This window comes from Oncorhynchus gorbuscha, linkage group LG10 (assembly GCF_021184085.1).
Source record: "Oncorhynchus gorbuscha isolate QuinsamMale2020 ecotype Even-year linkage group LG10, OgorEven_v1.0, whole genome shotgun sequence".
Taxonomy (NCBI): Eukaryota; Metazoa; Chordata; class Actinopteri; order Salmoniformes; family Salmonidae; genus Oncorhynchus; species Oncorhynchus gorbuscha.
In genome coordinates this window covers 16,571,749-16,585,715 of record NC_060182.1, presented here as the reverse complement: position 1 = coordinate 16,585,715, position 13,967 = coordinate 16,571,749, and the positions used below count along the sequence as shown (strand labels likewise).

The window sequence follows — 13,967 nt, the reverse complement described above, 5'->3', positions numbered from 1 at the left end:
TATAGTAGAGTACTCTATTTGTCTGGGAATCATTGGTTATAGAGTAGAGTACTCTATTTGTCTGGGGAATCATTGGTTATAGAGTAGAGTACTCTATTTGTCTGGAGAATCATTGGTTATAGAGTAGAGTACTCTATTTGTCTGGGAATCATTGGTTATAGAGTAGAGTACTCTATTTGTCTGGGAATCATTGGTTATAGAGTAGAGTACTCTATTTGTCTGGGGAATCATTGGTTATAGAGTAGAGTACTCTATTTGTCTGGGGAATCATTGGTTATAGAGTAGAGTCCTCTATTTGTCTGGGAATCATTGGTTATAGAGTAGAGTACTCTATTTGTCTGGGAATCATTGGTTATAGAGTAGAGTACTCTATTTGTCTGGGGAATCATTGGTTATAGAGTAGAGTACTCTATTTGTCTGGGGAATCATTGGTTATAGAGTAGAGTCCTCTATTTGTCTGGGAATCATTGGTTATAGAGTAGAGTACTCTATTTGTCTGGGAATCATTGGTTATATAGTAGAGTACTCTATTTGTCTGGGGAATCATTGGTTATAGAGTAGAGTACTCTATTTGTCTGGGGAATCATTGGTTATATAGTAGAGTACTCTATTTGTCTGGGCAATCGTTGGTTATATAGTAGAGTACTCTATTTGTCTGGGGAATCATTGGTTATAGAGTAGAGTACTCTATTTGTCTGGGGAATCATTGGTTATATAGTATAGTACTCTATTTGTCTGGGGAATCGTTGCTTATATAGTAGAGTACTCTATTTGTCTGGGGAATCATTGGTTATATAGTAGAGTACTCTATTTGTCTGGGAATCATTGGTTATAGAGTAGAGTACTCTATTTGTCTGGGGAATCATTGGTTATAGAGTAGAGTACTCTATTTGTCTGGGGAATCATTGGTTATATAGTAGAGTACTCTATTTGTCTGGGAATCATTGGTTATAGAGTAGAGTACTCTATTTGTCTGGGGAATCATTGGTTATAGAGTAGAGTACTCTATTTGTCTGGGGAATCATTGGTTATAGAGTAGAGTACTCTATTTGTCTGGGAATCATTGGTTATAGAGTAGAGTTCTCTATTTGTCTGGGAATCATTGGTTATAGAGTAGAGTACTCTATTTGTCTGGGGAATCATTGGTTATATAGTAGAGGACTCTATTTGTCTGGGAATCATTGGTTATAGAGTAGAGTACTCTATTTGTCTGGGGAATGATTGGTTATAGAGTGGAGTACTCTATTTGTCTTGGACAGTGCTCCCATCCACACTGTACTGAAATCACTTTATTCCTATTGTTTGACATTCTCTGGTAATTACACTTTAGTACAATCTCAGTGACTCTGAAGACATACACTGAGTGTACAAAACATAAAGAACACCTTCCTAATATTGAGTTGCACCCTCAGAACCGCCTCAGTTTGTCAGAGCATGGATTACAAGGTGTCACAAGTGTTGCAAAAGGGATGTCAAGTTGGCTGGGTGTCCTTTAGATGGTGGACGATTCTTGATATACACGGGAAACTGTTGCAAGTGAAAAACACAGCTGTGTTGCAGTTCTTCTTGCAAAACGGTGTGCCTGGAACCTACTACTGTACCATAATCTGTTCAAAGACACTTGAATATTTTATCTTGCCAATTCACTCTCTGAATGGCACAAATACACACTGCATGTCTCAATTGTCTCAAGGGAGTTGACAAGTGACATCTATAAGGGATCATATGTTCATATGGGTTCACCTCGTCAGTCTATGTCATCGAAAGAGCAGGTGTTCCTAATGTTTTGTACACTCAGTGTATATGCACACACTCATGTACACACGGAGACACGTACATACACCTTGGCGAATGAATACACAGACTTGCATACAAACACTAACAGTTAATAACTTTCTGTAACTCTTTCTCTTGTACATGCTCTGTCTGGTCTATTTCTCGCCTCTCTCTTCTTCTGTTTTGTCAAAACACACAAACGCCTCAGGCTGCATGTCCATGTTTCAATAATTCAACAACATTTCGTCGATTAACCTGCAGCTCATTCCCAAACAAATAGTAATGAAAACCTTAATAGTTCACTCCAAGGGGTTACAAGAAGCCTAGTGGTGAGAGAGGGGACCCAGCAAACAGAGGGTTACTAGTTCAAATCCCTGATGGGAATTATCTGGTGGGAAGTGAGCTGGCAACCAGAGGGTTGCTGGTATCAAATCCTAGATGTCATTGCCTGCCGTGTGCCCTTGCGCAAGGCACTTAATCCCCAAAAACAACAGTGTGTGCATTCAGAAAGTATTTAGACCCCTCGACTTTTCCACATTTTGTTACGTTACAGCCTTATTCAAAAATGTATTCAAGTGTATTTTTCCTTATCAATCTACACACAACACCCCATAGTGACAAGGAAAACAATATTTATTTGTGAATGTTTTACAAAAAAAACTGAAATATCACAGTTAAATAAGTATTCAGACCCTTTACTCTGTACTTTGTTGAAGCACCTTTGGCAGCAACTACGGCTTCGAGTCTTCTTGGGTATGATGCTACGAGCTTGGTACACCTGTATATGGGGAGTTTCACCCATTCTTCTCTGCAGATCCTCTCAAGCTCCGTCAGATTGGATGGGAAGCGTCGCTGCACAGCTATTTTCAGATCTCTCCAAAGATTTACGATCGGGTTCAAGCCCAGGCTCTCGCTGTGCCACTCAAGGACATTCAGAGACTTGTCCCGAAGCCATGCCTGCTTTGACTCGGCTGTGTGATGAAAACCTGCTCCAGGGCACTCAGGACCTCAGACTTGGGTGAAGGTTCAACTTTCAACAGAACAACCACCTTAAGCTTTCCCTCGATCCTGACTAGTCTCCCAGTCCCTGCCGCTGAAAGACATCCCCACAGCATGATGCTACCACCACCATACCTCACCGTAAGGATGGTGCCAGGCGATGAGCGGTGCCTGGTTTCCTCCAGACGTAATGCTTGGCATTCAAGGCAAAGAGTTTAATCTAGGTTTCATCAGACTAAAGAATCTTGTTTCTCATGGTCTGAGAGACCTTTGGAGTGCTGCAGAAATGGTTGTCCTTCTGGTAGGTTCTCCCATCTCCACAAAATAACTCTAGAGCTCTGTCAGTGACCATTGGGTTCTTGCTCACTTCCCTAATCAAGGCCCTTCTCCCCTGATTGCTCAGTTTGGCTGGGCGGCCAGCACTAGAAAGAGTCTTGGTGGTTCCAAACTTCTTCCATTTAAGAATGATGTAATCCACTGGGTTCTTGGGGACCTTCAATGCTGCAGATATGTTTTGTTACCCTTCCCCAGATCTGTGCCTCAACAGAATCCTGTCTCAGAGCTCAATGGACAACCAATGGCTTGGTTTTTGCTCTGATTTGTACTGCCAACAGTGGGACCTTATATAGATTGAGGTATGCCTTTCCAAATCATGTCCAATCAATTGAATTTACCACAGGTGGACTCCAATCATGTTGTAGAAACATATCAAGGATGATCAACGGAAACAGCATGCACCTGAGCTCAATTTCGAGTCTCATAGCAAAGGGTCTGAATACTTACATAAATAAGGTATTTCCATTTTTATTTGTAATACATTTGCACAAATGACAAAAACCTGTTTTTGCTTTGTCACGATGTGGTATTGTGTGTAGATTGATGAGGGAAACTTGTAATTTAATCCATTTTAAAATAAGCCTGTAACGTAACAAAATGCTATACATGGGAAGGGGTCTGAATACTTTCCGAATGCACTGTATGTGTGTCTATCGGAGCGATCAAAAGAGGAAGGCAAATTTCGGTTTGGACCTTGTGTGTGATTGACTAATAAAGTGATCGTAATCTGTCTGTGTGAGTGAGTTGGTTTTATTGACTCTATGTGTGCATGTAAGCATTGTGTTGAAGGAAGTGTAGTACGCTGGGGTTTTTGCTCATGACCTTTGTCAGTTGATTGAATTTGTTGCCTTTGTTGTCACACACAGCAGTAACATACAGTATATAATGTATGTTTACATTATGAATTCAAAGCATGTACACGTGTCGGACTTGTAACGTTCGTGTAGTTTATATGTGCAATCACAAGGAATGGATGGAGGAGAAACATTGCATATTATTTCAAGGAGTGTTGTTTTCACTATAACCCCCATAAAGATGCATGGAATTGTGAATCGTCTGAGAATAAGAACATCACACTATCTCTTTGAGTTATCCCTCTCGGCTCTAGATGTGAACTGAAGAGGAGATGGCATCCCTGCAAACACATTCCTCAATGCTTTCTATTTCCATGAATGTTCCATTTAAATGTTCATCATCTAGTGTCATGATACAGTAATAAGTTTGTTGTAATGACCAGCTTTGAAGCAAAAAGGCTGTGTTGTTCATAACGGATGGCTTGTCACATTGTATTTCAAGGTGTATGGCATCGATTACCATTATAGTCCTTCAATTTAGAAAGAGCTAGACATTACGTATTTAATTGTGGCCTGTGTGTGGCTACATAATCATATTAAGCTCTCTTTTAACAAATTTGATTAATGAACTATTCACACATCAGCACCCTGGACCTCCCAATTCAATCACAACCAAGTCAAATCAACGTCACAGCAGGGAAACCTTAGGCATACCAGAGTAGCAACACGCGCAGATCTCGCAACTGTTGGGCGGCTCCTGTGTTGTACTCAGACATGGCATGTCATATCTATTTAGATAAGTCCATCCCATCCTTTTCTTTCCTATAGGTTACTGTTCCAGGGGAGTTAATGTGGGGTACACACATACACACGCACACGCATGTTTAATATATAATGAATGCAACGCTTATTTTCTCAGCTCACCAACCCACATCCAATTTCCTCAGGCATGGAAGACAAAAGAAGCGATAGGGGGAGGAACTTTAAGGAAATAGAGTGTTGTGTCTCAGGGGGCTGGTGGTGAAACCTACAGTATGTCATTGTATATTGAAAAGAGAAAGAGGTGATAGGGTAACCACAGGAGCTGACAGACCCTGCACTGACGCCTCCTGTGTTCATTTCACGGTCTGTTTCGTCATTACTTTAGTTTAAAGCAAATAAAGTAGAAAAGATGGAGGAACAGGAAGAATGTTCATAACCTTACTGCAGTGGGTTAAATCAGGGTCACACAGAGTGTTCCTTAGTAGTCTTAAACGAATCTACTTTGAAACAAAAGTATACACCTCACACACATGGTCATGGGCTTTTAAAAAAGAAGACTCTTGTACCTTGTCAGATATAGAGTTGAAATGTATTACATTTTGCTTTTGCATCCCATTTTTATTATATACAATGCAATAAAATAAATATAATAAAACCGTTTGACATAGAAACACCATCTTTTCGCAGTAATAAATATGTGATTGATTATTCAATTATGAAAAATATTTATAACATTCCACCCATGAGGCCACTAGGTCATTTGACTGCAAGGAAGGGTAGACATTTGATTAGCTGTTCAGGAGTCTTATGGCTTGGGAGTAGAAGCTGATTAGAAGCCTCTCAGCCCTAGACTTGGTGCTCCGGTACCGCTTGCCGTGCGGTAGCAGAGAGAACAGTCTATGACTAGGGTGGCTGGAGTCTTTGGCGGTTTAGGGCCTTCCTCTGACACCGCCTGGTATAAAGGTCCTGGATGGCAGGAATCTTGGTCCCGGTAATGTACTGGGCTGTATGCACTACCCTCTGTAGTGCCTTGCGGTCGGAGGTCGAGCAGTTGCCATAACAGGCAGTGATGCAGCTTATTATATTATAAAATGGTGCAGCTATAAGATCTGAGGACCAATGTCAAATCTTTTCAGTCTCCTGAGGGGGAATAAGTTCTGTCGTGCCCTCTTCACGACTGTCTTGGTGTGCTTAGACCATGTTAGTTTGTTGTTGATGTGGATGCCAAGGAACTTGAAGCTCTCAACCTGCTCCACTCCAGCCCCGTTGATGAGAATGGGGGTGTGCTCGGTCATCTTTTTCCTGTAGTTCACAATCATCTCCTTTGTCTTGATCACGTTGAGGGAGAGGTTGTTGTCCTTGCACCACACAGCCAGGTCTCTGACCTAATCCTTATAGGCTGTCTCATCGTTGTCAGTGATCAAGCCTACCACTGTTGTGTCATCAGCAAACTTAATGATGGTGTTGGAGTCGTGCCCGGCCGTGCAGTCATGAGTGAACAGGGAGTACAGGAGGGGACTGAGTACGCACCCTTGAGGGGCCCCTGTGTTGACGATCAGCGTGGCAGATGTGTTGTTACCTGCCCTTATCACCTGGGGGGCGGCCCGTCGGGAAGTCCAGGATCCAGTTGCAGAGGGAGAGGTTTAGTCCCAGGGTCCTTAGCTTAGTGATGAGCTTTGAGGGCACTATGGTGTTGAACGCTGAGCTGTAGTCAGTGAATAGCATTCTCACATAGGTGTTCCTTTTGTCCAAGTGGGAAAGGGCAGTGTGAAGTGCAATAGAGATTGCATCATCTGTGGATCTGTAGGTGCGGTATGCAAATTGAAGTGGGTCTAGGGTTTCTTGGATAATGGTGCTGATGTGAGCCATGACCAGCCTTTCAAAGCATTTCATGACTACAGACGTGAGTGCTACGAGTCAGTAGTTATTTAGGCAGGATACCTTAGTGTTCTTGGGCACAGGGACTATGGTGGTCTGCTTGAAACATGTTGGAATTACAGACTCAGACAGGGAGAGGTTGAAAATGTCAGTGAAGACACTTGCCAGTTGGTCAGAGCGTGTTCGGAGTACACGTCCTGGTAATCTGTCTGGCCCAGCGGCCTTCCATGTTGTGGAAGTAAACTGCTTACTTTTTCTCATGAACTACTTTCTCAATGTAAATAGCTCATTGGATTGTGGTAGTAATATAGTGACATTCAAAGTCAGTAGCAGGCAGTAAAAGACAGTGGCTGTTATTGTAGCTTGTTGTCTTAGCTAAGGCCTTATCTGGCTGGAATTAGTCCCTCTCTGAGGGATTAGTCCCTCATGTGTCTGTGCCTGGGTGGGTGCGTGCGTGCTGTTGTGCGAGTTCGGTTGTAATGATATGTTGTGCAATATGTCTTGGCCTTTGGCCCCTGGATAGAGGTGTACAGTGAACTTCTGAACAAGGACCAGAGGCTTTGTCACACAGCAGAACTAATTTAACCCCATTAATCCTCTCCTCCCTTGTATGTATCTGACACCACAAATAAAGTTATCTCTCTCTCTCTCTCTCTAGATGGGAAATGCCTCTGAAACATCTTTGTTTGCTGACACATCTTCGTTCCTTTCTACCATCTCTAAAGAACATGACATCCTCATGGGGACCGTCTATGCCATATTTGGTGAGTCTTTCTCCTGGTGTGTTTACCAGTTTTCACAACACTGGGGTTCATAGTTGTGCTCCGAGTTCAGTTGTGGAAAAATAACTTTACAGATATACAAAGATAAAAGTCTTAGAAGAGGGATCGCAAAACAATGCCTGTCATTTCATTGCTTTTGTCCACTATTGGCAGTGTTTCATATTGATTTACTGGATGCCTTGAAGTTCTCTACAGTATGGGGCGGCAGGGTAGCCTAATGGTTAGAGCGTTGGACTAGTAACAGGAAGGTTGCAAGTTCAAATCCCTGAGCTGACAAGGTACAAATCTGTCGTTCTGCCCCTGAACAGGCAGTTAACCCACTGTTCCTAGGCCGTCATTGAAAATAAAAATTTGTCCTTAACTGACTTGCCTGGTAAAATAAAATGTGCACTCTGCTGTTTTACTTTTCAGTCTTGTTAAAACTCGAATCGTGTGTCTCAGGTGTTTTCTCACTGGTGGGGAATGGGATATTGCTGTTCGTGGCCTACCGGAAGAAGTCCTCCCTGAAGCCGACTGAGTTCTTTGTTATAAACCTCTCTGTCAGTGACCTTGGAATGACCATCTCTCTCTTCCCCATGGCCATCTCATCAGCCTTCGCACACAAGTGAGTGTCCACACTCCTTTACCGTCCACTCCTCTGCTCATCAACCTTTACTTCTCCCATCCCCTTCCCCTTTCAAATCAAATCTCCCTCCTTCCATTCTTGAGGTTATTCAGTGTATGTGTGCTGCTGTTTTGTTATGACCTCACACATGTCGACAGACAGATAGATGGAGAGAGAATATAAAGATGTGAAATAATTAGGTCACCTGTGAGACACAACTGTTTTAATAGTCATAAATATCTATATCCACCCGCTCTTGTACTCCAGGTAGTGTCAGCCATGTGGGGCCTCTGGCCTCAGACACTGAAAAAGTGAGGGAAACTCTGAATATCTCCCGGATAAATGACTAGTCTCTCTCTCTCTCTCCATCTATCTCTCTTTCTCTCTCTCTCTTTCTCTCCCCCTTTCTCTCTCCCTTTCTCCTCCCTTTCTCCCCAGGTGGCTATTCAGTGATGTTACATGTATGAGCTATGCCTTCTGTGGGGTTTTGTTTGGACTAGCCAGTCTCACCAACCTCACAGTGTTGTCATCTGTGTGCTGGCTTAAGGTCTGCTGTCCCAACTATGGTAAGAGAATGCAAAACCTTGACCTCTAACCCTGATCCTTTATCTCTAACCATAACTTTGATCCCTAAAATTGACTGACCCCAGCCCCTCTAGCACACCTTTCAGTGTATTGGGATGGTTGGAGTTGGGACTGAAAAATAGACTCTGAAGATGTATTATCACTAACCTGCACACTGTCTTTCAGATTTGTACTTTCCTCCCAGACATCCAAGCCTCAGCAACAGTTGTGGAAGGTTTGTAGGTAGTGAGGGGTTAGGCCACATTGCCAGCATCTCCGAAGCTGGATAGACTGGGAGAGTGGAGGGCAACCAAGAGGTTAAGAGTCATAAGTAAAAGGTTAGAGTTCCCTCAACTATTTGCTATTGTGCAAAAGATCAACTCCTCTGCGAAGTAGGAAGTGATTAACAGATTTAAAGTGGAGAGGGGGAAGTATGATTCAAGGACACTCTTAAGACATGTCACTTTGGGACAGTGAGAAACCTATTTACTGGATGAAGCCATTAAGTCACCGAGCATCCACTTGCCTTAGCAGCTAATTAGAATGTATTTGACCGTACATTACAGAGGGGTGTTAGGATAATAAGGTCTGGCTAATCACTAGTGATTAACGTTCCATATTACAACTGTAGGGATTAACGATCAATTCTCAGAGACAGACAGACACAATGCTGATCTAGCTTTGTCTGGAAAGCACACATTGGGTGTGTTTACACAGACAGCCCAATTCTGATATTTTTTTGACCAATCACATCAGATCTTTTCACATCAGATCTTTTTCAGAGCTGATCTGATTGGTCAAAAGACCAATTGGTGAAACAAATACCAGAGTTGGGCTGCCTGTGTAAATGAGGCCATACACACTATGCTCACGTCATATTGCTTATGTAATGGATGGTGCGAAATTAAATTTGAGCTACAAAACGGACAAAAAATAGTATTGAAGGGTGCTACGTTGTCGTCTCTTTTAAGCTTTGAGAGAAAGTAGTGTGAATACACAAATGAATCTACTAAAGTCCATTAAAAAAGATATCATTAGCATCGTTTTGTATGTGTGCGCACGCGCGCATGTGTGTGTCTGTGTGTTATTGGATACATTAGTCTCAAGAGTACATCCACTAATGAGTAGGATTAATTTGTGCCACTCAAGCTTCTAAAGATCTGCTTAGGCAATTACAAACATGTGAGCACACATACAAACCGAGAGGGAGAACAGCTTTTTTTTTATTCTCCTTAGTAGATTAATTTCCAACTTCAAATCTCATCAACCCACATGAAGAGCATCCATTGTGCAACAAGCTAATATTATAAATAAACTATTCTCAAAACTTTCACCCACTCACTAAATTTCTCATTAAATCATCAATACGTTGTTTATTTGTCAGAACAACACAGCCAAATCATGATTAATAAAAATATATATATATATGTATAGTGCTTAATTAGTCAGCAATTTGTAGTTTGATTTATGTAACTTAATTATGCTGACTTATTGCTGAATATACAGTGTCATTGGAAAGTATTCAAACCCCTTTACTTTTTCAATATTTTGTTATGTTACAGCCTTATTCTAAAATGAATGAAAATGCTTTTTTCCCCTCATCAATCTACACACAATAACCAATAATGACAATTACAGCATTGAGTCTTCTCGGATATGACGCTACAAGCTTGGCACATCTGTATTTGGGGAATTCTTGCCATTCTTCTCTGCAGATCCTCTCAAGCTCTGTCATGTTGAAAGGGGAATTTCAGGTCTCTTCAGAAATGTTTGATTGGGTTTAAGTCCAGGCTCTGGCTGGGCCACTCAAGGACATTAAGAGACTTGTCCGGAATCCACTCCTGCGTTTCCTTGGCTGTGTGCTTAGGGTTGTTGTTCTGCTGGAAGGTAAACCTTCACCTCAGTATGAGGTTGTGAGCGCTCTGGAACAGGTTTTCATCAAGAATCTCTCTGTACTTTGCTCTGTTCATCTTTGCCTCGTTCCTGACTAGTCTCCCAGTCCCTGCTACTGAAAAACATCCCTACAGCATGATGCTGCCACCACCAAGCTTCATCGTAAGGATGGTGCAAGGTTTCCTCCATGGCGCTTGGCATTCACGCCAAAGAGTTCAATCTTGGTTTCATCAGACAGAGAATCTTGTTTCTCATGGTCTGAGAGTCTTTAGGTGCCTTTTGGCAAACTCCAAGCGGGCTGTCATGTGCCTTTTACTGAGGAGGGGCTTCCGTCTGGCCACTCTACCATAAAGGCCTGATTGGTGGAGTGCTGCAGAAATGGTTGTCCTCCTGGAAGGTTTTCCCATCTCCACAGAAGAACTCAGGAGCTCTGTCAGAGTGACCATCGGGTTCTTGGTCACTTCCCTGACCAAGGCCCTTCCCCCCCATTGCTCAGTTAGGCCAGGAGGCCAGCTCTAGAAAAAGTTTTGGTGGTTCCAAACTTCCGTTTAAGAGTGATGGAAGCCACTGTGTTCTTGGTTATCTTCAATCCTGCAGACATTTTTTGGTACCCTTCACCAGATCTGTGCCTCGACATAATCCTGTCTCTGGAGCCCAACGAAGAATTCCATCGACCTCATGGTTTGGTTTTTGCTCTGACCTGCACTGTCAACTGTGGTATGTTCCTTTCCAAATCGTGTCCATTCAATTGAATTTACTAAAGGTGGAAGCCAATCAAGTTGCAGAAACATCTCAAGGATGATCAATGGAAACAGGATGCACCTGAGCTCAATTTTGAGTCTCATAGTAAAGGGTCTGAATACTTATGTAAATAAGGTAATTATATATATATATATATATATATATATATATATATATATATATATATATATATGTTTTTTTTTAGTTTAATACAATTGCAAACGTTTCTAAAAATCTGTTATCCCTTTGTCATTATGGGGTATTCTGTGTAGATTGCTGAGGATTTTTTATTTATTTAATCCACTTTAGAATAAGGCTGTAATGTAACAAAATATGGGAAAAGTCAAGGGGTCTGAATACTTTCCAAAGGCACAGTATCTGGAGTCCCTGATACTTGGTTAAAGAGTTAGGGGATGTCTCACGGTTTAGATGTCATGCTCTTGTGAACTGAGTGAGTGGAACTAATAAGCATAGGTAGCAATGGAAGTCAGAACAGCATTTTAAAGAGTTACACAAACTCTTCAGTGTGTGTGTGTGTGTGTGTGTGTGTGTGTGTGTGTGTGTGTGTGTGTGTGTGTGTGTGTGTGTGTGTGTGTGTGTGTGTGTGTGTGTGTGTGTGTGTGTGTGTGTGTGTGTGTGTGTGTGTGTGTGTGTGTGTGTGTGTGTGTGTGTGTGTGTGTGTGTGTGTGTGTGTGTGTGTGTGTGTGTGTGTGTGTGTGTGTGTGTGTGTGCACTCTTCAGAAAGTTGAAGTCCACCTTGAGGCTCTGGAGACTGCTGGCTGCACCAATAACACTGTTTGAAATGCAGATGAGCACAGATAATGATGTGTTTAAAATAGTCAGCCCAAAAGAACCTGGTACACAATAAGGACAGAGAAAAGTGGGGAACCAAAATGAGCAGAGATCAGTGTTAAGTTGTGAGCACAGTAGCAGTTAAAGTCACAGAGGATTAGGTTTCCAGAGGAGCAACAATGGAAGGAGGATCAGAGTCATGAACTGATGACACACCGGTGTCAGATAATTACGCGGAGCTCCACACAGACTATACCATCAGCAAAAAAAGACTACAAGACTGCAGAGCAGGGGTCATTAGAAAAGGAAGCAGGCTAGGACTGGCATCCCACCATCCCACTAGTCCCACTCTAGGGATGACGGTGAGGTAGCATTGAATATCAAGGGATACTCAAGGATGATATTAATGCTTTATTCAAGTATTCTTACTTTCAGATTAAAATTGGGATATTTATTCCAATAAATGGCCCCTAGTTGGGTGATACAGATGGTTCCAGGTTTGAAATGCCCATGAACCTTGTAGTATAGATAGCCAACAGACACCATAGTGCATGTTTTAAACATACTGTATACACACAGCCAGGACTCCAGTACTGATCAGGCAGCTGAACAATTAGGACAGAGGAGGAATAATCAATCTAAGATCAGCTCACTCTGCACATCCTCTGCTAACTGCAGGAGGTCGACATATTGAACTGCTAAATCTGATTCAACATTCCAATCCAGTGATAGCCACAGGCTCCTTGTATTCCCTGTTCGCCATACGCCGTCTAGCTCCTCACACACACAGAGGACGCATTTTCCATTTCAGCTTTCTGATTCATGTACACACCGGTGAACATGCTTCAGTAATTAATTATCCATCTGCCGCAGGTGACAAATGTGCAGAACCATCAAATAGGCTTCCTAGTCTACGCATGCACTCGGCTTATTCACCAACAGTTCGAAATTCTTCTCATCATGTGTTTGAAATGTGCAGCCCTATTTGTGGTTTATGACATGTAAGAGATGTGTAAGAAAGCAGAAATAATCAGTATACTGTATATTTCTGGTGAAGCTTAGCTCCTGGGGTGAGTGTGTTCCTCTGATACCAGGCCACACGGAAGGTGATATTGGTTTCTTAAAATGTAGATATATTCTATAACCTCGGAGAGTGAAGATTGGGAAGAGAGGATTGATAATAGTGTATTCACGTACACAAACAGGCACACACCAATACACACGCACTTTGGCCCTACAGCTAAACCGGTATGGTGCTAATCTCTCCACACGAGGGAGAGTATTTATATTTGGCTTCCTGTAAATACATAAATGCATATATTTGTGTCTCTACGGAAACATGCGCCTACCCTCTGTTTCTGAACATGCTTGAGGTCATTTCAAGAGATATGCGTGTGGAGGAATGAGTGAACACGTGAATGTGTCATTTCTGTATGTAAATTTGCCCGCTAGGATTATCTAAGAGGCTAAGACGGCTAAGTTCCTGTAAAGCCAACTAAAATAAAATACTTTTCAGACTGATGAGATGTGAATGCTTACTAACTTCCAGTGAATAATCTTTTGTGTTTCTGTTTTTGAGAGTAGTTCACAATTCTGCTTTGATCCTAAAACTGCCATTTGCTTTTGGCCATTTAGATTATATGTGGTATTTCAGAGAAAATACACACGTACAAACTGAGATGTAATTAACAATGATATCAATGTTGCTTTCTCTTCTCTTCCCTGTATCTAATTTGCCTAATTTCTCCACAAACTAATGTGCCAAATCAGGTAACGTTGTCTTTGTCTTTCTACCTCTTCCCCACCTCCTCTCATTTCCTCCTCTTCCCCACCTCCTCTCTCCCTTCCTCCTCTTCCCCACCTCCTCTCATTTCCTCCTCTTCCCCACCTCCTCTCTCCCTTCCTCCTCTTCCCCACCTCCTCTCTCCCTTCCTCCTCTTCCCCACCTCCTCTCTCCCTTCCTCCTCTTCCCCACCTCCTCTCATTTCCTCCTCTTCCCCACCTCCTCTCATTTCCTCCTCTTCCCCACCTCCTCTCTCCCTTCCT

The 13,967-nt window shown here is 42.3% G+C and overlaps 1 protein-coding gene across 1 annotated transcript in view; it reads left to right on the top strand.

Moving 5' to 3' along the window:
• Positions 1-13,967, top strand: part of opn7b (opsin 7, group member b) — a 173,998-nt gene that overhangs the window by 157,336 nt on the left and 2,695 nt on the right. Inside the window, exons 2-4 of the mRNA XM_046364221.1 lie at positions 7,204-7,309; positions 7,769-7,931; positions 8,370-8,497. Of these exons, the coding sequence (XP_046220177.1) occupies positions 7,204-7,309; positions 7,769-7,931; positions 8,370-8,497 (397 nt within the window). The remainder of the gene's footprint in view (positions 1-7,203; positions 7,310-7,768; positions 7,932-8,369; positions 8,498-13,967) is intronic.